Raw genomic sequence first — 25,142 nt, forward strand, 5'->3', positions numbered from 1 at the left:
GCACCGCGCCTCCCATCCCGTATACAGCACCGCTCCTCCCATCCCGTATACAGCACCACACCTCCCATCCTGTATACAGCACCGCGCCTACCACTCCGCAGACATCCCGTATACAGCACCATGCCTACCACCCCGCAGACATCCCGTATACAGCACCACGCCTCCCATCCCGTATACAGCACCGCGCCTCCCATCCCATATACAGCACCATGTCTACCACCCAGCAGACATCCGGTATACAGCACCGTGCCTCCCCATCCCATATACAGCACCGTGCCTACCACCCCGCAGACATCCCGTATACAGCACCGTGCCTCCCATCCCGTATAAAGCACTGTGCCTACCACCCCGCCGACATCCCGTATACAGCACCCTGCCTCCCATCCCGCATAAAACACCATGCCTACCACCCCGCAGACATCCTGTATAAAGCACCGTGCCTCCCATCCCGTATACAGCACCGTGCCTCCCATCCCGTATACAGCACCGCGCCTCCCATCCTGCATACAGCACCCGTATACAGCACCGCGCCTCCCATCCCATATACAGCACCACGCCAACAACCCTGCACACATCCCGTATACAGCACCGTGCCTACCACCCCGCAGACATCCTGTATACAACACTCTGCCTACCACCCCGCAGACATCCCGTATACAACACCGTGCCTACCATCCCGTATACAGCACCATGCGGGTGCCGGACGGGGTCCCGACAGTCATTTACCCTACGTCGGGATCCCGACAGTCAAAACTCCGACACAAGGGGTCCCGATGGCCACCGGCTATTTTCCCTCTTGGGGGTCTTGGTGAGCATAGCGAGCCACCGTACCTGCAGCATGGCGAGCACAGCGAGCCCGCAAGGGGCTTTGTTGCGCTCACCATGCTGTCAGGGTCCGGCCAATTGGGATCCCGACGTCGAGCTAATGACTGTCGGAACCCTGTACCACACCCCACCATGCCTACCACCCCACAGCACTGTGCCTCCCATCCCGTATACAGCACCTTGCCTACCACCCCGCAGACATCCCGTATACAGCACCGTGCCTACCATCCCGCAGACATCCCGTATACAGCACCGTGCCTACCATCCCGCAGACATCCCATATACAGCACCGTGCCTCCCATCCCGTATACAGAACCATGTCTACCACCCTGCAGACATCCCGTATACAGCACCATGCCTCACCCTGCAGATATTCTATACACAGTAACATGCCTCCCTTTATCACCGAATATATCCTGTATACAGCACTGTACCTCCCTCTCCCATCACAGTGCCTCCCATATACAGCACCGTGCCTCCCTCTCCCCACAGATCTTCGATCCTCCCACATACTGTACCTTCTCTCCATTGGGGTTTCCCAGTACGTAGCACCCCATAATGTGGATCATATTGGGCTCTGGGTTAATTTTGCTCATAAGCTTGCTCAGCCTCCGCCAGAACCTAGAGAAGCAGATATACATTATTCCTATGGTTCCCGCACAGGATAAATACGTTGTGCACATCCTGCCTAGTAGGGATAATAGGGGGCGCTGTACAATCACCGGGCCACACCTCTGTACTACCTCTGCCATCCTGCCTAGTAGTGATAATAGGGGACACTGTACAATCACCGTGCCACACCTCTGTACTACCTCTGCCACCCTGCCTAGTAGGGATAATAGAGGGGCACTGTAAAATCACCGGGCCGCACCTCTGTACTACCTCTGCCGTCCTGCCTAGTAGTGATAATAGGGGGCACCGCACAATCACTGGGCCGCACCTCTGTACTACCTCTGCCATCCTGCCTAGTAGTGATAATAGGGGCACTGTAAAATCACCGGGCCGCACCTCTGTGCTACCTCTGCCGTCCTGCCTAGTAGTGATAATGGGAGCACTGTACAATCACCGGGCCGCACCTCTGTGCTACCTCTGCCATCCTGCTTAGTAGGGATAATAGAGGGCACTGCACAATTACCGGGCCGCACCTCTGTACTACCTCTGCCGTCCTGCCTAGTAGTGATAATAGGGGGCGCTGTACAATCACCGGGCCGCACCTCTTTACTACCTCTGCCATCCTGCTTAGTAGGGATAATAGAGGGCACTGCACAATCACCGGGCCGCACCTCTGTACTACCTCTGCCGTCCTACCTAGTAGTGATAATAGGTGCACTGTACAATCACTGGGCCGCACCTCTGTACTACCTCTGCCGTCCTGCCTAGTAGGGATAATAGAGGGCACTGCACAATCACCGGGCCGCACCTCTGTACTACCTCTGCCATCCTGCCTAGTAGGGATAATAGGGGGCACTGTACAATCACCGGGCCACACCTCTGTACTACCTCTGCCATCCTGCCTAGTAGTGATAATAGGGGCACTGTACACTCACCGCGCCGCACCTCTGTACTACCTCTGCCTTCCTGCCTAGTAGTGATAATAGGGGGCACCGCACAATCACCGGGCCGCACCTCTGTACTACCTCTGCCATCCTGCCTAGTAGGGATAATAGGGGCACTGCACAATCACCGGGCCGCACCTCTGTACTACCTCTGCCGTCCTGCCTAGTAGGGATAATAGTGGCACTGCACAATCACCGGGCCGCACCTCTGTACTACCTCTGCCGTCCTGCCTAGTAGTGATAATAGGGGCACTGCACAATCACCGGGCCGCACCTCTGTACTACCTCTGCCGTCCTGCCTAGTAGTGATAATAGGGGGCGCTGTACAATCACCGGGCCGCACCTCTGTACTACCTCTGCCATCCTGCTTAGTAGGGATAATAGAGGGCACTGCACAATCACCGGGCCGCACCTCTGTACTACCTCTGCCGTCCTGCCTAGTAGTGATAATAGGGGCACTGTACAATCACCGGGCCGCACCTCTGTACTACCTCTGCTGTCCTGCCTAGTAGGGATAATAGGGGGCACTGTACAATCACCGGGCCGCACCTCTGTACTACCTCTGCCGTCCTGCCTAGTAGTGATAATAGGGGCACTGTACAATCATCGGGCCGCACCTCTGTACTACCTCTGCCGTCCTGCCTAGTAGGGATAATAGGGGGCGCTGTACAGTCACCGGGCCGCACCTCTGTACTACCTCTGCCATCCTGCCTAGTAGGGATAATAGGGGGCGCTGTACAATCACCGGGCCGCAGCTCTGTACTACCTCTGCCATCCTGCCTAGTAGGGATAATAGGGGCACTGTACAATCACCGGGCCGCACCTCTGTACTACCTCTGCCATCCTGCCTAGTAGGGATAATAGGGGGCGCTGTACAGTCACCGGGCCGCACCTCTGTACTACCTCTGCCATCCTGCCTAGTAGGGATAATAGGGGGCGCTGTACAATCACCGGGCCGCAGCTCTGTACTACCTCTGCCGTCCTGCCTAGTAGTGATAATAGGGGCACTGTACAATCACCGGGCCGCACCTCTGTACTACCTCTGCCGTCCTGCCTAGTAGGGATAATAGGGGGCACTGTACAATCACCGGGCCGCACCTCTGTACTACCTCTGCCATCCTGCCTAGTAGTGATAATAGGGGGCGCTGTACAATCACCGGGCCGCAGCTCAGTACTACCTCTGCCATCCTGCCTAGTAGTGATAATAGGGGGCGCTGTAAGTCACCGGGCCGCACCTCTGTACTACCTCTGCCATCCTACCTAGTAGGGATAATAGGGGGCACTGCACAATCACCGGGCCGCACCTCTGTACTACCTCTGCCATCCTGCCTAGTAGGGATAATAGGGGGCACTGTACAATCACCGTGCCACACCTCTGTACTACCTCTGCCGTCCTGCCTAGTAGGGATAATAGGGGGCACTGTACAATCACTGGGCCGCACCCCTGTACTACCTCTGCCATCCTACCTAGTAGTGATAATAGGGGGCACTGTACAATCACCGGGCCGCACCCCTGTACTACCTCTGCCATCCTGCCTAGTAGTGATAATAGGGGGCGCTGTACAATCACCGGGCCGCACCTCTGTACTACCTCTGCCATCCTGCTTAGTAGGGATAATAGGGGGGACTGTACAATCACCGTGCCGCACCTCTGTACTACCTCTGCCATCCTGCCTAGTAGTGATAATAGGGGGCGCTGTACAATCACCGGGCCGCACCTCTGTACTACCTCTGCCATCCTGCTTAGTAGGGATAATAGAGGGCACTGCACAATCACCGGGCCGCACCTCTGTACTACCTCTGCCGTCCTGCCTAGTAGTGATAATAGGGGGCGCTGTACAATCACCGGGCCGCACCTCTGTACTACCTCTGCCATCCTGCTTAGTAGGGATAATAGAGGGCACTGCACAATCACCGGGCTGCCCCTCTGTACTACCTCTGCCGTCCTACCTAGTAGTGATAATAGGGGCACTGTACAATCACTGGGCCGCACCTCTGTACTACCTCTGCCGTCCTGCCTAGTAGGGATAATAGAGGGCACTGCACAATCACTGGGCCGCACCTCTGTACTACCTCTGCCATCCTGCCTAGTAGGGATAATAGGGGGCACTGTACAATCACCGGGCCGCACCTCTGTACTACCTCTGCCTTCCTGCCTAGTAGTGATAATAGGGGGCACCGCACAATCACTGGGCCGCATCTCTGTACTACCTCTGCCATCCTGCCTAGTAGTGATAATAGGGGCACTGTAAAATCACCGGGCCGCACCTCTGTGCTACCTCTGCCGTCCTGCCTAGTAGTGATAATGGGAGCACTGTACAATCACTGGGCCGCACCTCTGTACTACCTCTGCCGTCCTGCCTAGTAGGGATAATAGGGGCACTGCACAATCACCGGGCCGCACCTCTGTACTACCTCTGCCGTCCTGCCTAGTAGGGATAATAGTGGCACTGCACAATCACCGGGCCGCACCTCTGTACTACCTCTGCCGTCCTGCCTAGTAGTGATAATAGGGGCACTGCACAATCACCGGGCCGCACCTCTGTACTACCTCTGCCGTCCTGCCTAGTAGTGATAATAGGGGGCGCTGTACAATCACCGGGCCGCACCTCTGTACTACCTCTGCCATCCTGCTTAGTAGGGATAATAGAGGGCACTGCACAATCACCGGGCCGCACCTCTGTACTACCTCTGCCGTCCTGCCTAGTAGTGATAATAGGGGCACTGTACAATCACCAGGCCGCACCTTTGTACTACCTCTGCCGTCCTGCCTAGTAGGGATAATAGAGGGCACTGCACAATCACCGGGCCGCACCTCTGCACTACCTCTGCCATCCTGCCTAGTAGGGATAATAGGGGGCACTGTACAATCACCGGGCCGCACCTCTGTACTACCTCTGCCGTCCTGCCTAGTAGGGATAATAGGGGGCACTGTACAATCACCGGGCCGCACCGCTGTACTACCTCTGCCGTCCTGCCTAGTAGTGATAATAGAGGACACCGTACAATCACCGGACCGCACCTCTGTACTACCTCTGCCGTCCTGCCTAGTAGGGATAATAGGGGGCACTGTACAATCACCGGGCCGCACCTCTGTGCTACGTCTCCCATCCTGCAGGGATAATTGTAATGCAGGCGATTTTATTGAAACTCAATAGTTTCACATTTATTTAAGTAGGCAGTGTTATTTCAGCACAAAGCACATTGAAATGCATTGCCCATCAAAATAAATGGCTGCTAAGCAAGGAAACAGAGATGGCCTAGTGGTTAGCGTTACTGAAATCACCAGTTCAATTACTGCAAAAAAAACCCATAAATTTAGAGTTTGTATGTTCTCTGTATTTCTGTGGGGTTCCTGCGGGTTAGAGACTTAGATTTGGGTGGGGTTTTACTTCAAAGTGAGATCTATATTGCAGTGTAGAAATAAAGCAGTCCGTATTTTTCCTGCACAGAAACAAAATAACTCGCTCAAATCTAATTCTCTCTGCACATTTTACATCTGCCCCCCTGCAGTGCACATGGTTGTGTCCATCTAAGAAGGAATTTGTCAGAAAGAGTGAACCAAAATAACCCCCATAGTGAGGCAGGGAAATCGCTTAAGACAAGAAAATGCGACTTACTGAATGAGGTCCTCTTCTTTCTCCACTTTGGCAAATGTAGCAACTTTATTTTTTAGTAGGTAGAGGTACCCCGGCCCCCCCTGGAAAGAAAAAAATGTCTGACTTAGTAACAACGCTGCAACTGCTTCTAGATGGGTTCAATAATGAATTATATATATTAATACATAAAACAGACTAATAATACCCCCCTCCTAATAGAATACCCACCAACACTGTAAAAAAAAACAACCTTTTATCACATGACCCGCCCACACCAAGCCCCACCCACTTCTGGTCATGCCCCACCCTCTTCTGGGCAAGCCCCGACCAGTTCCAACTAAACTCCACCCTCATTATCCTAAGTCCACATCCTCATATGGTCAGATATTACTAACTATCCATATATAAATATGATTGAAGTGTCAGCTCAGAGGACACAGAAAACCAATTGTTCCTAAACCTCTTAAATCAGGCATGTCCAAACTGTGGCCCTCCAGATGTTGTGAAACAGTTTTAACATTCCCTAATAGCAAAACTGTGGCAAGGCATGCTGGGACTTGTAGTTTCACAACAGCCGGGAGGCCATAGTTTGGACATGCCGGTCTTAAATATTTATATTCCAAAATGTGTTTTTTTGTCACCCACCTGGCAGAAGATGAGCATCTCCCAGATCTTGCAGCCCTTCCAGTACACGTTCAGCTTCTTCTCTATCTCCTCTGTGGAGAGAAAGGTGCAACGTATGATACATAGGTGACAGCAGGAGATGGGTGACATGCACGTGACACTACGTCTGACAGTCACGTTCCCTGCGAGCGTCACGCAGAATAACCCGTTCTCCACGGGGCCCGACCCCTCTCGCTGCCATAAATAGATGGTTCCTTTTCATAATGACATTAAATAAATTAAATGTCACATTTACTTCCCATCAAATTACTGGGACGCTGCCGAGTTCGGCTACGACGGAGCCTAAATAATCTCCGGCCTCACAGATGTCGTGGCTCATTAATATGCTGCAACATGCAAATGAGCTCGTTAGCAGAAGCCGCACAACAGACGAGATAGAAGTCCACTATGTGGGGACCCACCGCAGAGAATGAAGGATTTCTTATCTGTGTTATAGTCTGAGGCAGGAGCCGAATATATAGGGCACTCAGGTCACATGTTGACCTTTGCTTGCTTCTTTAAGGGGGTATTCAATGTAGGGTCAATACAATTCAATGTAGGGTCGCGACTGTCGGGCTGGCCTGACATCCGTGATCCTGTCCCGTTCTCGGCTGGCTCGACAGGGATTTTGCAGGCGGGATTCAATGTCCCGCCTGTCGAGCGCTGAGAAGGGGGCGTGGCCGGGAGCTCGCCAATTCCTGTCCATGCCCGACTGCCGAGATCCCTGTTCAATGCTGTTTAGGAAGACAGCATTGAATAGGGCCCCGCTGCCATTTGCCCCGTCGGGACTGGTGGCGGGAGATTGAATACCCCCCCCCCCCATATTCTGCGAGCCATCTGGATACTGCAGGAGACATGCACATGCCAATAATCTAAAGTCACCGCGACTAAAAACTCCAATTAGCGACAAAAACGGTACAAACAAGACACCTACCCAGGATGTCATCAAAGGTGGCATGTTCATGATCCTAGACGACAGAAGAGAATAATAGGTATGAACAATGTATAATATTAACAGTAGGATCATAGACCGGCCACTATGCCCCCAGATGTGCTGTGTAACCAGTGGATGAGCCCCCAGCCCGCTCCACACCTAATAACCAGCCTCAGGGCTATAGCGGCAGGCTGGACTCTGGGGCAGCTAGGATATGCTGGAGCTTGTAGAACTACAAGAACCAGCCGGCTCAGGCAGCCAGTAACTACGTATACATAGAACTCCGCTATAGTGTTCAATCTTCTACTATTACCGTGGTATTCAGCGCACCGGTACTAGGGATTTTCCGGTAACGGCTGGCTCATGTTATGGGGTTGGGACTGTTTGGTCTACAGTATGTTGGGCGGCAAGCATTTGGTCGACATGGGGAAAGGTCGACAGGACATTAGGTCAACACAATCATTAGGTCGACGGTCAAAAGGTCGACATGGACATTTTTCCTGAATGTCAACACAGTCGACATGGACCCAGTTTGAAGTGCACCACATCTCCTCCGCTCACGATGCTTCGTGCACAGTGCCTCGCTGTGCTCGGCACACTATTTTATTCTCCCACCACGCCCTAGTGGATGGTAAGGCATGAAATACCCCCTGTCGGCACATGTCGGCTCAAAAAACTGTGAAAAGCCCCATGTCGACCTTTTGACTGTCAACTTAGACACTGTCGACCTTGATCCATGTCGACCTAATGGTGGCGACCAACATACTTAGAAGACCAAATGACCGTATCCCATATTATGACGGGCAGAACGCCACGTTGTGACCCGCTAAGCCTGACGAAAACTGGCACCGGTTATTGCATTTGCAGGAGGACCCCATGCTGACCGCGCCCAGGATACCTGAACAACTGAGAGACCACCCATCGCGCTAGAAGAGCACAGTACAGCGCAGGGGCCCGGCAACCAGCGCCACTCCAGCTGCTGTGGAACATCTGCCCGCTGCCTGGCGTATGATGCCTGGGGACAAATGACTCTTTCCACTGACTTCCTCCCATTCTACTTCCAACTCTGCACCCGCCCCCACAGAGATGAAGGGGGTAAGTGGTACAGAAATACGATGACTCTAGGGGGCGTCCGTATGTGCAGGTTGCTAAGACGCCCTTTCCCTGTAGACCACGATGGTGCTCCCATATCTGGGAGACTCTGCTATGTTGTAGTTTGGGATAATCGCTGTGGCCACTGGGGGGCGCTGTCACAGCGGAGTATAATGAACAACATGTAGGGCACACGCAGTACTTACATAGAGGATAGGGATGATGGAGGGGTCGTCTCTCCGGATTATGGTCGGGATATATTCTGCTTTGGGAACTTTGGATGAAATCAGCTGCAGGTGACAAGAGGATAATTAGTGATTTGTCCTGTGTTGAATACTCAATATATATCTTGTTGGCTGCTCTACAAAGTGGGAGGGGCATGACGGCTCCATATAATGAGAGGCGCTATCCTGCTGAGACTTGTAGTTACACACATCATCTGCCGAGTGGCACATAGGTGAGAGGTAATGTTACTACTGTACCTCTCATCGCACAGCGGCTGCTTCTTACTAATGTAACACTCACACCGGTCATTATCGTGATGCCTTGGGGCAGTGGGCATGTGCCAGCCTGGGTCACCCGGCGAGGGGGCACTAACACACCACGGCTGGCGTGGCACTACTTACCATTATCTTGGGAGGAATAAAATCTTCCCCTTCGCAGGACAAGATCTCCATCTCTCTCTCCGCCTCCCAGTTCAGCTCCTCACATTCTTCATCCAGAGCTGAGCAGGACGTCTGCAAATCCTGGCCTGTGGGATAAGTAAAGCTGGTTAGGTTGGGGGCCGGTCCATGACACCCCCCGTAGCTGCTTCTTACACCTATAGCAGATGTTATGTATCCCATACATGGGCTGCGGCATAGGAGAGTATTACTGCGAGTATATACAGTGACCCCTGCAGTACTCGGGGCAGGTCCCCAGTAAGGGTATAATGGGAAACACCCGAATTCTTACTTTCTCTGGAGTCGTGGATGGAATCGGCTTTGACTGGGGTGGGATCGCTCCAGGACCGACTGAAGCTGCGTTCTCTGCGGTCAGCAAATGCTACGGATGTGAAGACAAGACACTGGTTGGTCCCCTTGGTGGTATTCTGCCAGACAGGTATACAGTATATACTACTATAGTGTTCCCCGGGCCTGCACACAGCGCTGCACCAGTGTGTGATTAGTGTGGTACCCTAAGGGGCATCCCACCAGAACCCTATAGATGTGCCCCTTATGCATCACTGCTGCCCCTCAGACATCACTGCCGCCCCCTCATCCATCCCTGCTGCCCCTTAGGCATCACTGTTGCCCCTTAGGCATCACTGCCGCCCCCTCATCCATCCCTGCTGCCCCTTATGCATCACTGCCGCTCCCTCAGACATCACTGCCGCCCCCTCATCCATCCCTGCTGCCCCTTATGCATCACTGCCGCTCCCTTAGACATCCCTGCTGCCCCCTCATCCATCCCTGCTGCCCCAAATACATCACTGCTGCCCCTCATACATCACTGCCGCCCCTCATACATCCCTGCCGCTCCCTCCTCCATCCCTGCCGCCCCTCATCCATCCCTGCTGCCCCTTAGGCATCACTGCCGCCCCTCAGACATCACTGCCGCCCCCTCATCAATCCCTGCTGCCCCTTATGCATCACTGCCGCTCCCTCAGACATCACTGCCGCCCCCTCATCCATCCCTGCTGCCCCTTATGCATCACTGCCGCTCCCTCAGACATCCCTGCTGCCCCCTCATCCATCCCTGCTGCCCCAAATACATCACTGCTGCCCCTCATACATCACTGCCGCCCCTCATACATCCCTGCCGCTCCCTCCTCCATCCCTGCCGCCCCTCATACATCCCTGCTGCCCCTCAGGCATCACTGCCGCCCCCTCATACATCACTGCCACCCCCTCATAGATCACTGCTGCCCCTCATACATCACTGCTGCCCCTCATACATCACTGCCGCTCCCTCATCCATCCCTGCCGCCCCCTCATCCATCACTGCCGCCCCCTCATCCATCCCTGCCGCCCCCTCATCCATCCCTGCCGCCCCCTCATCCATCCCTGCCGCCCCTCAGGCATCACTGCCACCCCCACATACATCACGAGCTGTCGGCAGACTCGCGCTAGGTATCTCGCACTGTGTGGCGTATGTATGAGGACACATTTGTACATAGCAGTATGCCATGTGACTCCATATATACAGATAATACACATCGGTACAGCGATAATCAGCGTCAGACACGGTTCTTACTCTGAGCTTTCATCCTCCGGCTGCCGACCATCCGTAAGTGTTTGCGGAAATTCCTGGGGGCAAAGAGCAGAGCGAGAGGTGAGCGAGAACCGTACGGTTCTGTGGAAACTCCCTGTAAGACGCCTCCAGGATATGATGAAAGGCTGACATTAAACTGGGCAGCTCAGTAACTACCAGCGCGCGCCATAAAGCATCCATCCCGCTCTGTAAAGGTTCATCCCGCTGTGTCATGCCAGCCAATGTATTAATGTGTCCCAGAGGCTGGCATCCATGTCTCCCAGTGCCCATACCGCCCCCGATTGCTGTGTGCTTGGAGCTTGGCCACTGCTCCCTGGCATCGGAGGATATAGGTGGTTAAGTAGCGGTTGAATAAAACAACCTGGGTGTAATCTACTGAGCTGCCGAGTTTAGGTTTGTGTGCAGCACAAACAGTTATACCCCTCATTGCCATGCAGCCCACAAGCCACAAAACAGCGTTGCTCGCACCACAAAGTCTAGATGGCTCTGACTGCTAACACATTCATTCAAGCATCTGCTAAACCGGTCACCAGCATATTGGTCAACACCATTAGGTCGACATGCAGGAAGATCAACATGAGTAAAGGTCGACATGGTGGTAGGTCGACAGGCGAAAGGTTGACATGGGGCTTTTCACTTTTTTTTTTGAGCCAACATGTGCCGACAGCCGGTATTTCATGCCCTACCATCTGTGTGCCCAAAGCATGGCGAGCGCATCGAGACATGCGAGGGGATGCAGTGTTATGTTTCAGTGTCCATGTCGACTGTGTCGACATTCGAGGACAAAAAAAAAAAGTGTAAAACCCAAGTAGACCTTTTGACTGTCGACCTACCCCCATGTCGACCTAATGACCCTGTCGACCTAACCCATGTCAACCTTCCGGCATGTCGACCTAAATGCATATCGACCTAATGGTGTTGACCTAATGACTGTCGACCAATATGCTGGTGGATAATGATCCATACCCGCTAAACCAGTGTAGGCAATGTCAGGCTCTCCAGATGCCCTGCCACAGTTTTACCATGCCCTAACAGCAAATCAATGGCGGGGCATGCTGGGATGTGTAGTTCCACAGCGGTTGGAGCTCCACGGGTACCCTACCCCTGTGAGGAGCGATCAGTAAAGTTCTAATCACATCTCAAGCCCCTGTTACATTTTGGTCTGGTTGTGCCCTGCTCGGTCAGGGATGAGAACAAGAGTCGTTATCCCCCCCCTCCCCCCCCATACATTGTTACTGTGGCCGCAGCTTGTCGGGAATTCGGATAAGGGCAGAATGTTGTCATCATGTGGTTCTTCCGCTTTTGTAGAACTACAAGCCTCAGTGCACCCCGCCCACCATCTGTGCTGCATAGGGGAGCGGAACAGCCACAAATTGTTCCTTCCAGCACAACAGGGGTTAATATACCTATTGTGTAAGTAAGTGTCAATTTGTTGGCCCTTTGCGGAGGATGTGGCGCCCTGTGGAAGCCACCGATATGTTGACACGTTTCCGCTCTGTGATTAAGGCCGACGTGGGTGTCGGCAACGGTTAACTTGCCGTTTTATTATCCCCCAGATAGCAGCGGGGAGATTTTCCACCTCAGCTCCCCCTTTGTGCCAGTCACATGGGCACGGCTTCTGTTCTGGAGCCGATAAGGCGGAATTATACGGAGACTATTAATAAGACCCACTGTTTCATTATGTAGCATTAAATGACATGTAACTAAACTAAACTTTATGATGTTTCTAAATAAAAGGCGCATTATTATATACTAATGTATTGTTGTGTATTGATGGTTATATACAATATACCAGAACTAAATGGGCAATTAAAGTGATTATCGCCAATTATTATACATAACCTGTTATATAACAGAAGCAGAAATTGACACTTTTGTCGCTAGGACAGGGATTCTTAAACACAATCCTCAAGACATCTTAACAGTCCAGTTTTAAGAATATCCCTGCAGAAGTCACTTCTGTGTAACTGACTGAAATTTCATCTTTTTTTCCTGGATCCATTAGGGACGTGGTTGCCAAACGTGGCCCTCGAGGTTCCGCAATAGTTCAGTTTTAAGGATATCCGTGCTAAGGCACAGGTGACTTAATTAGTACCTCAGTTAGTTATATTATACCATCTGTGCACAAGCACGCATATCCCCAAAAAGTCAGACAATTAGGGTGCCGTAAGGACTGTATTTGGGAACTCTTGCATTAACATGGGATGTGGTACGGATGCCTGTAATAATGTGAGGGGGTACTACTACTCCTTAGTAAATCTGGAGGGGGGGGGGGGATGACAGAAAACCCCACTTATCTGTAACCTGCACCCACAATGCATTGGTGCATTATCCAGGCGCTGTTTTGCACGGAACATCATGTACATTCCCATAAGGTGTTACCCCTTATTATACCTAATGCATTGTGTCTCAATTCCAGGCTTCATGTGCCCACACAGCTCATGTTTTCAGGATCTTTACTTGTGGATACATGTGGGATAAACACTAACACCCCTTTCACACCAGAAAATGCAGGGACTTTCCTGGGAAAATTGTCCCTGGATCAAGCAGGGACATTCCCTGGTTGGCCCCTTTCACACCACCCTTGTCCCTGCATTTTCTGGTGTGAGGGGGCAGCGGGGTCCGGGAAGCGGGGTCCAGACTGTGGGGATCCGGGCAGCGGCGGGAAACGCTGGATCTGAAAACATTGAAAAGACTGGCTGGACACTGATTGGCTGAGAGCGTCCGGCCGGTCTTTTCAAAAATTTTCAAATTCAGCGGCACTTCCCGCCCTGCTCCACATATAGTGCTACACGCGCCCAGCCGGCCGCTGACCTGGGTAAGTACCTTTTACACTAGCCAGTAATCCGGGCTGGTCCTGGGAGCAACCCTGCTAGCTAGCACGGTTGAAATCAGGGCAAATTTTCCCAGGAACCTTGCACACCAGCGCTAGTCATGGGTTGTTCCCGGGGCCAACCCAGGAAATTTGGCTGGTGTGAAAGGGGTATGAGTCAGCCAAGTAGATTAAGCCACCTGTTCATGATTAAGATATTCTGAACACCTGAGCTGCGGTGCAAACTGGAGTCATGGTTTAGCGACTCTACATAAATCCCAGTAAGAGGGGAAGCCACAATCCCCGTCAGACATTCCCGCTACAGTACGTTCCCCGCGGTCCCCTATCCTTGCCCATGCACCAGAGAAGCAGCTGTCTGCACAGACCTCCGGTGTTTCCGCATGCAAACCAGGAGACCACCCTACCTCTGTATGACCGCCGCAGAGTCATTCTCCCGCTTCCGTCTCTTCCTCTCGGCATAGCCTCGGAAGGCCCTGAGAAACCAGCGGGGATGTCATTAACTGCCCCATCAAACCGAGAGACAGGCATAAACAGCAGGAACAGCCCAACCCAGCGAGAGGACACACCATGGACAGACATGACAGGCCGATGAGTACAACACAGACCAGGAATCACAGCCAGACCAAAATCTGAGGGGGGGTGGTGAGCAGCCAACACTGAGGTGAAAGAACAACATCCAACGTGACCGTTCCTTGTGTCTTAGAGCCGCGGTAATCTCCGCGCCTGCCGGTATACCGCCACAGTGGGAAACGTGCAATATGTTTCGCTGGAGAAACCTGTTTGGCTTTGACTTTATTTCATCTTTAAAGCATTGTCACCTTCAGATCACTTTGTATCGGCTTCTGTACACCCACCTGCAACTTATCCAAGGCCAGGATTCCTGAACAATGCTGGCCGATGATACAAATACAAGGCTGAAAGCACAGGAGAGATCTAATCCCCAAATATAATAATACAGGATGGTGCGTGTACGCCAATACAATGTTATCTGAAGGTCGCTGTTCAATTTTGGTGCCCGTCACTGTTGAATAACCATTTCGGGGCTTTGTGTAAGAGGGTCAGAAGTGAATAAGGCCCCAAAACGCATGAAAATGCCACTAAACGCGCCGAAAAAGCACAAACGCACATCTATAGTCACAAAGAAAGATTCATGCAATTACAACGTGAGCATGCGTATACAATATGTTACATAGCAAAGTTACCCATCCAATGGGTACGGGCCCAAAAGACTATGGAGAAGGAGTCAAATGTTCCTTATCGTATGAAGCAGAAGATAATTGTTAATTATAAGGGTGCAGCATGGAGGCCGAGCTGTGCCTCGTGCCTAGGGTGGCCAATCCCGGGATCGGCGGGATCCCGGGATTTGGCCCCCAAAACGCCGGGATTTCAATCCCGGGATTGGAATTTCCAATCCCGGGATTTCGGGATTAAACTGCGCATGCGCAGTTTAATGCCGGGCAGCGTCTGAGCACTCAGACGCTGCCCGGCTTCTCCCATACCCCGAGGTCACGCTGCGAAGTCACGCTGCGCAGGGCACAGCCGCACATCCGCCTCGGCCACCCGCCCGCCCAGCGCTCTCGGTCGGCCACCCGCCCGCCCACCCAGCGCTCGCGGCCGGCCACCCGCCCGCCCACCCAGCGCTCGCGGCCGGCCACCCAGCGCTCACGGCCGGCCACCCGCCCACCCAGCGCTCACGGCCACCCGCCCGCCCACCCAGCGCTCCCTGCCACCGAGCCCGCCCACCCAGCGCTCCCTGCCACCAAGCCCGCCCACCCAGCGCTCCCTGCCACCAAGCCCTCCCACCCAGCACTCCCTGCCACCAAGCCCTCCCACCCAGCACTCCCTGCCACCCCGCCTTATGAGACTTCCTACCCGCCCATTCAGCAACCCAGCTCCCGGCTGCACCAGGGACCAGGCTACCAGGGTGTTTTTTATTATTAGGGAAGCCAATCCCGGGAATCCCGGGATTGAGCATTTTTCAATCCCGAATCCCGGGATTGAAAAAATGCCCCGGGATTGGCATCCCTACTCGTGCCTCCCCGTGGCAGAGGCACCGTACCCCCCCTTTAGTCCCTGCACCAGATAACCAAAGTCCTAGAGTGACAGGAGGCCAACGTACACCAGAATGAGGAATGTTTATTCCATCACTCGTAACTGACTTTATTATATTTTTCAAAATGCCCCAAGAAACGCGCCATCCCGCAAAATGCGCTGTTCAGTTAACTAAGGAGTACATCTGTAAAATGTTTTCTCCCCGACCGAGCAATAATTGACATACTCTTGTTGTACATGATGAATTATCAATTATTCACTTACAGGAAATCTAGATGCATTAACATGTGCTTATAAATGAGGAAAACCCCAATCTTCCATCCCCCCTCTACACCAGACCTCCCCCTCCACAGATACTGCCATGTTGGCCCTCAAATCCACCCTCTTGTCTGTAAACCTGACGCATTTGTTTCAAAGTTGCCACATAAGGCCGTTTCCAAACATTGGCTGCAAGACCCTGGGTGAAACATAAAAACGCCATCTTGGCTATCAAATCCATCTTCTTCCCCATAAAACTGACGCGTTTGTTTAAAAGTTGGCAAATGATGACATAAAACTGCACTCGACGCGTTTCACTCAGAGAAATGTTCCTTAGCGTATCGCTCCAGTAACAGATTTCTAACACCAGCTGCCAATACATGCAAAGCTTTAACTTAATTAATGTTGTTTGTTTGTGGTTGTTAATTTAATTAATCAAGATCCTGTTTATAACCCATCAAAGACATGTTCTGTCCTCCCCCTCCCTCCTGTATACCGTGAGGTATATGACCACTGAGTTATAGCACAAAACAGCTGTAGGACATGGATCTACATAAACACATCATGCAGTTCCATGCAAACCAGATGTACATGCAGAGACTGCAAGCAACGCATTAAATATATATATTTAAATACTTACGAGATACTGTACAGGGATAGAATGGGGAGAAAGAGGGGACATTTAATGACCTTGTTCATATAACATTAGCATATGACTTATACAGTAAATGACATTCATGTTTTAGATTGTAACGCTAATCCTGCAACCTGGTGTCACTGGTTACCGACGCACTAGTTACACCAGCGTCCAATGTAAGGCACGCCGCATAGTGGTGTCTCATGACTGCGCTGTCATACAATCAAGCAGTATGGCAGGTAACTGTAGAGATGACGCAATTTATGTAGCAATGGCTGCTGCGGGGCAGCAATAAATCAATGTCACCTCAAGGCGACGCGTTTCGCCATGCTTAATCTGAATGTTTATACACACTACAAGAAAACGCAGTAAGCCATCATTCCCGTTACAGTGGCCTATTTATGTCCTACTTATTGGTACGACTCACTACCCAGGACCGAGCCTCAAACGCACAACATATGGGGAATAGACGTTGGGTGGATGAGGTCGCCTTAATAGTAAGCCCCACATCCGCAGAAGTTGGAAGTGTCGGGGTAATTATCCACCAGTGGACAGGGATGGGGAACCTTCGGCCCCCCAGCTGTTGCTGAACTACACATCCCAGCATGCACTGTTACAATTTTGCTATTTGGCCATGCTAAAACTGTAGCAAAGCATGCTGGGATATGTGTCAGGCCCCGGAGAGACGCCCGCTCGGCAGAGAGGTCTGCCGCGGTCTCTCTCTCCCCGGGCACCTGTCATCAGGTCCCGACGTCAGGGTCTCCGGCGCTGCGGCTGCAGCAGCCGGTGACGTCGGGACACATTCCGGCGGCGAAGGGATGCCGCCGTCACTTTAGGGCAGCGTCACGCACGGTTGCTTAGCAACCGAGGACGCTGCGCTGGCTCCCCGGCGGAAGTGCTGGGGTTGCCCAGCAACAGGAGACGCTGGGGAGAAGCGTGTGCGTCTCCCTGTCATCAGAGCAGCGGCCGGCGTTATCACGCTGCCCCAGCTGCTCTCATCTACACCATGCAGCCCATTGGTCCAGGCTCCTTCTTAAGGGGGCTGGGCCAGTCCTTGATGCCGGTCATAGCTTATACTACAAGCTGCCTGCCGGTCCCGTGTCTTGGCCTGTCTGGTCTCCTGCCAGTGCTTCCCTTGTCCGGCTGCTGGTTCCAGGACCCTCATTCGGCTCCCTTGTAAGTACCCCTTTCTGGGGTCTTTTTCTTGTCAGTTTTATTTGCCGCCCGGTTGGGGCTTATTCCTCTGTTTGTCATCCTTTCATTGGTCTTTGTGTCTCCCTGGCTTGATCTCTTTTGTTTGGTATTACCTTGCCCTTCTTTGTATTCAGTTCGGTATTGGTGCGACGGAGTCGCAGTGGTTGGCGACCAGGTCGCTGGCGCTTACTTGCGTTAGGCAGGGTTGGCTAGTCGCCATTTATTGTTTTTCTGTAGTTAGGAAGTTAGCCAGTTTCACCTCTTGACTGTACCTTGGGGGGGTCCCGACTCTTTGTCCCACGTAACACCTGGCTGTACCGGAGTCTGAGCCGGCTTAACCAGCTCACCCAAACGTTGCGGCTACAGGCGAAGCCTAGTTCTCCGCAAGAGTCGGTTACCCAACCCAGGGGGTCAATAGAGAGAGTATAGGACCGCCCTGGCTGTTCTAAACAGCAGTCACGGCTGCGGGTTAACACCCAAAACCTAACATTATGACCGGCCATTAAAAAAAAAAAAAAAAAAAAAAAAAAAAAAATAGGGGGGAATTTTTTTTTGTTTTTCTCTCTCTTCCCCTTCCTCTTTAGTACATTTGTTATCGGGCAGTCTGGGTGTTACCTTTGAATTGTTCTAGTGTTCATTGGCTTTCGCGGATATGAATCCCACGTTGCCAACTTCCTCACAGGCCTTTGCCAACCAGGTGCAGGGATTAACTCAGATGGTGCAGGAGCTATCCTTACGTGTTAAATCACAGGAGGATGCTTCCCGAGGGGTATCGGCTCCGATCTCTGAACCCAAGATGAATCTTCCCGACAGATTTAGCGGGAATCGTAAAGATTTTTTTAATTTTCAGGAGAGCTGTAAGCTGTATTTCCGGCTGAAGCCACATTCTTCAGGGTCCGAAAGACAGCAAGTGGGACTTATTATTTCCCTACTTCAGGGGGATCCTCAAACGTGGGCATTCGGTCTAAGGCCTGAGGACCCGGTTCTCCGCTCTGTAGACGCCTTCTTTAAATCCCTAGGTCTACTTTACGACGATCCTGACAGGGAGGCATCCGCAGAGAGTCATTTACGAGCCCTGAAGCAAGGGAGAAATCCCGCAGAGACATATTGTACGGAATTTCGTCGCTGGTCAAACGACTGCGGTTGGAATGATCCCGCTCTTCGGAGTCAGTTTCGTCAAGGGCTTTCAGAGGCAATAAAGGATAGTCTTATCCAGTATCCGGTGCCGGAGACCCTGGATAAGTTAATGGAACTTTCCATTAGGATCGATAGGCGTCTCAGAGAGCGGCGATCTGAAAGGGGAGCAATCCTCCGGCCAACAACGGTCGGGTACGTTCCTTCCGAAGACGAGGACGAACCCATGCAGATGGGGGCCTTCCGCATCTCTCCTGATGAGAGACTCCGGAGACTGAATTCTGGACTTTGTCTGTATTGCGGTACCAAGGGCCATGTATTGCGCAATTGCCCCAATAAGTCGGGAAATGCGCGGACCAAGAGAAGTTAGAGGAGGTTCATCTTGGTCTTCAGCTTATCTCCTCTCAGAATGCGTTATTAGTACCAGCCGATATTCATTTTCATGGGAGTAATACTTCCGTTTCGGCCTTCGTCGATAGCGGGGCCGCTGGAAATTTTCTCGATATCTCTTTTGCTAAAGATTTGGGGATACCCCTAATCAACCTAGATCAGATCCTCATTACGCGGGGTTTAGACGGGAGCCCGCTTACTAATGGTACCATTATGTATCAGACTCCTCCTCTGCGCTTGACAGTCGGGATCTTCCATGAAGAAAATATTTCCTTTCTCCTCACTTCCTGCGCCACAGTGCCACTAGTTTTAGGCCATCCGTGGTTAAAAGCTCATAATCCCCATATTGATTGGCAACTTGGGGAGATCATTCGTTGGGGAACCCAGTGTCCAGGTCGCTGTATGACTAATCCCGTACTGTTGGCAACAGCGGCTCTTGATGGTATTCCGGCTTGGTGCTCGGATTTTGTTGACGTGTTTTCCAAGGGAAAGGCGGAGGCATTACCGCCCCATCGCCCTTATGACTGCGCCATTGAACTACTCCCTGGGGCGCAGCTTCCTAAAGCTCGCATGTACTCCTTGTCCGGTCCTGAGACTCACGCGATGGATGAGTACATTAAAGAAAACCTGGCTAAAGGTTTTATTAGACCTTCTAAATCCCCACTAAGTGCTGGATTCTTTTTCGTTTCGAAAAAGGACGGGTCGCTCCGACCATGTATTGATTACAGGGCACTGAATAAGATTTCAGTTAAAAACACCTATCCTTTGCCCTTGATCTCGGTTTTGTTTGACCAACTTCGCACAGCTAAGATTTTCACCAAGATAGATTTGCGCGGAGCATACAATCTGGTGCGCATTCGGGCCGGGGATGAGTGGAAGACTGCCTTTAGTACCCTTACAGGGCATTATGAATACCTAGTCATGCCCTTTGGCCTATCAAATGCGCCCGCAGTCTTCCAGGACCTAATAAATGACGTGCTTCGAGACTTCTTGGGCAGATTTGTCGTCGTGTATTTAGACGATATTCTGATTTATTCCGGTTCCACAGACGAGCACAGAACTCAAGTTCGTCAAGTACTCCAGAAACTTCGGGAAAATTCGCTTTTTGCTAAAATCGAGAAGTGCGAATTTGAAGTGCCTGAAGTATCCTTTTTAGGCTATATTATTTCTGCTAATGGATTCCGCATGGATCCTAAAAAGGTACAAGCAGTCATGGATTGGGTCCGGCCAACCAACTTAAGGGCCATTCAAAGATTCCTGGGGTTCGCTAACTATTATAGACGTTTCATCGATTCCTTCTCCGTTCTGGTGGCGCCCATTGTCGCTCTCACTAAGAAAGGGGAGGATCCGTCTAAGTGGACAGAGGCTGCTGAGCATGCGTTCCGCACTCTTAAACTGGCGTTTGCCTCAGCTCCAATCTTGAGACATCCCGACCCGGAACGACCTTTTGTCGTTGAAGTTGACGCCTCAGAGGTGGGGGCAGGAGCAGTATTGTCTCAACAAGACCCAGGCTCCTCGTCTTTATTTCCTTGTGCCTTCATGTCACGAAAATTCTCGTCGGCTGAAGCCAACTACGACGTTGGCAATCGAGAACTTTTAGCAATAAAATGGGCCTTGGAAGAATGGAGGCATTGGCTGGAGGGGGCCCGCCATCAGATTTCGATAATCACGGACCATAAAAACTTACAGTATCTAGAATCGGCTAAGCGCCTTAATGCTCGACAGGCCCGATGGGCCTTGTTTTTCACTCGTTTTAATTTTATCATTTCTTTTAGACCAGGCTCAAAAAATATCTGCGCGGACGCCCTCTCCCGCAACTTTCTTCCTACTCAGGAGGCTAAGGAACTCCCCTTACCCATCCTGTCGGAAACTCAAATCCATGCCGGATTAACACAGACCATTTTGGAACAGCTCCAGCAGTCCCAGGAGCAGGCTCCCCGTGTCACTCCTAAGGGGCGTTTATACGTTCCTGCGAGATTTCGCAAGGAGATTTTGGCCGAGTTCCATGACAGTGGTATTGCAGGACATCCAGGTATCAAAAAAACGATTAAACTCCTCAATCGGAGTGTGTGGTGGCCAGACATGGCTACTGATACCAGAGAATTTGTCCTCTCTTGCCCGGACTGTGCTCGGCACAAGACCGCTAGAGAGAGGCCTATTGGACAACTCATGCCCTTGGTTATTCCGTCCAAACCTTGGACGCACATTGCCATGGATTTTGTGGTAGATTTACCCGAATCCTCGGGTTTTCGAGCTATCTGGGTTGTAATTGATAGGTTCAGTAAAATGGCCCATTTTGTTCCTGTGCCCCAGTTACCTTCAGCGGAAGAGTTGGCGAAACTGTTTTTACGCCATATTTTCAGATTGCATGGTTTACCTCGCGACATCGTGTCAGATCGCGGTCCTCAATTTGTGGCCCGATTCTGGAGGAAGTTCTGTGCCGCGTTAAGGATCAAATGCAGTCTTACGTCCGCTTATCACCCTGAGTCAAATGGACAGACTGAAAGACTGAACCAGTCCCTTAAACAATACTTACGCTGTTATGTGTCCAAGACACACCATGATTGGTCCGAATGTTTGCCCATAGCGGAATTTGCGTATAACAACGCACATCACTCCTCCTCTAAAGTATCTCCGTTTTTTACGGTGTATGGTTTTCATCCCAAAGCAAATGCCTTGGGTCCAGAGGAGCCAGAGAGTCATTCTGGTATTACTTCGCGTTTAAGGAAGATCTGGAGAGGAGTACGCTCGGCGCTTCAGTCAGTGGCTCAACAGGAGAAGAGACTTGCCGACCGTTCAAGACGGCCTTGTAATTTCAGGGTAGGTGAGAGGGTTTGGCTTTCCACACGTAATATTAGGATTCGTCAACCTTCACACAAGTTTGGCCCTAGATTTATTGGGCCATTTCTTATCACAAAAAGGGTCAACCCAGTGGCCTTCCGCTTGCAGATTCCTAAATCTCTTAAAATCTCTAATACCTTTCATGCCTCTCTTTTAAAACCTGTCTTTTTGTCTAAAAGATTTCCTAGGAGGTTAACTCAAAAGAAAGCGGCAGTGAGGGTTCGTGATCAGCAGGAATTTGTGGTAGAAAACATCCTTGATTCCAGGGTAGCACGGGGATCTCTTCAATTTCTCGTGCACTGGAAAGGGTATGGACCGGAGGAAAGATCCTGGGTCTGGGAAAAGGATTTACATGCTCCCAGACTTAAAATAGAGTTTTTCCAGAAATTTCCTCATAAACCCGGTAGTAAGAGATCGTTAACCTCTCCTCAAGGGGGGGGTAATGTCAGGCCCCGGAGAGACGCCCGCTCGGCAGAGAGGTCTGCCGCGGTCTCTCTCTCCCCGGGCACCTGTCATCAGGTCCCGACGTCAGGGTCTCCGGCGCTGCGGCTGCAGCAGCCGGTGACGTCGGGACACATTCCGGCGGCGAAGGGATGCCGCCGTCACTTTAGGGCAGCGTCACGCACGGTTGCTTAGCAACCGAGGACGCTGCGCTGGCTCCCCGGCGGAAGTGCTGGGGTTGCCCAGCAACAGGAGACGCTGGGGAGAAGCGTGTGCGTCTCCCTGTCATCAGAGCAGCGGCCGGCGTTATCACGCTGCCCCAGCTGCTCTCATCTACACCATGCAGCCCATTGGTCCAGGCTCCTTCTTAAGGGGGCTGGGCCAGTCCTTGATGCCGGTCATAGCTTATACTACAAGCTGCCTGCCGGTCCCGTGTCTTGGCCTGTCTGGTCTCCTGCCAGTGCTTCCCTTGTCCGGCTGCTGGTTCCAGGACCCTCATTCGGCTCCCTTGTAAGTACCCCTTTCTGGGGTCTTTTTCTTGTCAGTTTTATTTGCCGCCCGGTTGGGGCTTATTCCTCTGTTTGTCATCCTTTCATTGGTCTTTGTGTCTCCCTGGCTTGATCTCTTTTGTTTGGTATTACCTTGCCCTTCTTTGTATTCAGTTCGGTATTGGTGCGACGGAGTCGCAGTGGTTGGCGACCAGGTCGCTGGCGCTTACTTGCGTTAGGCAGGGTTGGCTAGTCGCCATTTATTGTTTTTCTGTAGTTAGGAAGTTAGCCAGTTTCACCTCTTGACTGTACCTTGGGGGGGTCCCGACTCTTTGTCCCACGTAACACCTGGCTGTACCGGAGTCTGAGCCGGCTTAACCAGCTCACCCAAACGTTGCGGCTACAGGCGAAGCCTAGTTCTCCGCAAGAGTCGGTTACCCAACCCAGGGGGTCAATAGAGAGAGTATAGGACCGCCCTGGCTGTTCTAAACAGCAGTCACGGCTGCGGGTTAACACCCAAAACCTAACAGATATGTAGTTCAACAACAGCTGGAGGGCTGAAGGTTCCCCCATCCCTGGCTTAGCGTATGGACTAACAAGTTAATAAAGTGTTCAAAATGAATATTGAAAGAGTTGGAGGGGTTTAATAGGTCATGTCACACACACACACACACACACACACATAAATATATATTGTATCCCATTGCTTTTATGGGCAACAGATTTTTATTATTAATATAATTAGCGTCATTATCTTTTGCTTTGCATATTGTTCTTTGTGTGCAAACTAAATAGGATTTTTCCTCTATCTCCCAAAAATCACCCGAGACCGCCGGAACCGTATTTAATTTCCACGGTAATAATCTGGAGCAGCGCTCCCTCCCAGAAACTCGTTCGCTAGCGTCATGGAAAACTCCTTCTGCAAGACTATTGTTGGCATTAGCCGATGCAGCGCCAGACGATGAACGCCTGTCATAGCACCGCGTGAGATCGGGCTGCGAGATGCTGACGGGGGCAGGTTGGTCTTGTGTGCGGGGGCTGGTCTCATTCTGTCAAAAGCCATACATCACTCCATGATTAAAATCACTGTGTCAGCTCACTGGTCCACACACACAGGTGCGTCGCAACGTTCCGGCTGACACTGACCAAGGGCAACTTTCCCCGACTACGTCAAGACTATTTTTAGGGCTTTTTGCAAAGGCCTCCTTTCTGCGCACAAAGCCCCCGGCGAAGCCTGCGAAGCGCTCTCCTGTACCTGCTCAGGAGGCTACACAACAATACATCTGTTCTTAAGTATTAAAAGCCGCTTCATCCTCTAGATTTAAAGCAGCGGGGTTGTTATAAGGCAACCGCAACTTGGTCTCGCCTTAGAACTGATTGCCGCTTTAAATCTAACAGCCCTGTTGCCACCATCGCAGGCTGTTCAATTTGGGCCAAAAGATATCGCTCATTTTGGCTCTTTTATTGTTTAAAATGTCGATTAGTTTGTACACATAATATCATTAACGCCCCCCGACGCCTGTACATGCAGCTCAATTTGACTATATCGCCAATGACTGCATTTTAGGCGGAGCGCAGGCTGACATCACTGAATGATATTGTTCAGTGCGCATGCGCTATATCGTTTGCCCAGGAGTTTAAGGTAAATCGTTAACGATATCTTTCACGAAGCACATCGTCTAGTGTGTCCCTGGCTTTGCACCATTTACTATGTTGGACCTGGTGATATCACCTGACCGCAGTGGGTCCGGTGGCAGTGAGATTTTGGGGGGGGGGGGTGGATGTGTGTGGTGGAGTAACCGGAGAGGGTGGGCGGGATTACTTACGCTTGCATAGTTGTGGTAGCCGTCTGGAAGGTGAAAAGGTTTTCCTTGGGGAACCAAGTCCGGACGGGGACATCATCTGCCCAAAATGGAGAGTAGAAAAATCAATGATCACATTCACAGGTGAAG

At 51.7% G+C, this 25,142-nt stretch overlaps 1 protein-coding gene across 2 annotated transcripts in view; it reads right to left on the reverse strand.

Moving 5' to 3' along the window:
- NSMF (NMDA receptor synaptonuclear signaling and neuronal migration factor) overlaps window positions 1-25,142 on the reverse strand; it is a 49,108-nt gene that overhangs the window by 7,965 nt on the left and 16,001 nt on the right. The window contains exons 4-13 of one of the 2 annotated variants that reach the window (XM_083161172.1): window positions 25,017-25,092; window positions 14,160-14,228; window positions 10,905-10,957; window positions 9,624-9,713; window positions 9,296-9,420; window positions 8,876-8,959; window positions 7,578-7,611; window positions 6,626-6,696; window positions 6,002-6,081; window positions 1,344-1,446 (exon numbers count right to left, since the gene is read on the reverse strand). In XM_083161172.1, coding sequence (XP_083017298.1) covers window positions 1,344-1,446; window positions 6,002-6,081; window positions 6,626-6,696; window positions 7,578-7,611; window positions 8,876-8,959; window positions 9,296-9,420; window positions 9,624-9,713; window positions 10,905-10,957; window positions 14,160-14,228; window positions 25,017-25,092 — 785 coding nt within the window. The remainder of the gene's footprint in view (window positions 1-1,343; window positions 1,447-6,001; window positions 6,082-6,625; window positions 6,697-7,577; window positions 7,612-8,875; window positions 8,960-9,295; window positions 9,421-9,623; window positions 9,714-10,904; window positions 10,958-14,159; window positions 14,229-25,016; window positions 25,093-25,142) is intronic. The other variant, XM_083161173.1, reaches the window with a different exon arrangement.

The sequence above is a fragment of the Crinia signifera genome, chromosome 9 (assembly GCF_055691185.1).
Source record: "Crinia signifera chromosome 9, ASM5569118v1, whole genome shotgun sequence".
NCBI lineage: Eukaryota > Metazoa > Chordata > Amphibia > Anura > Myobatrachidae > Crinia > Crinia signifera.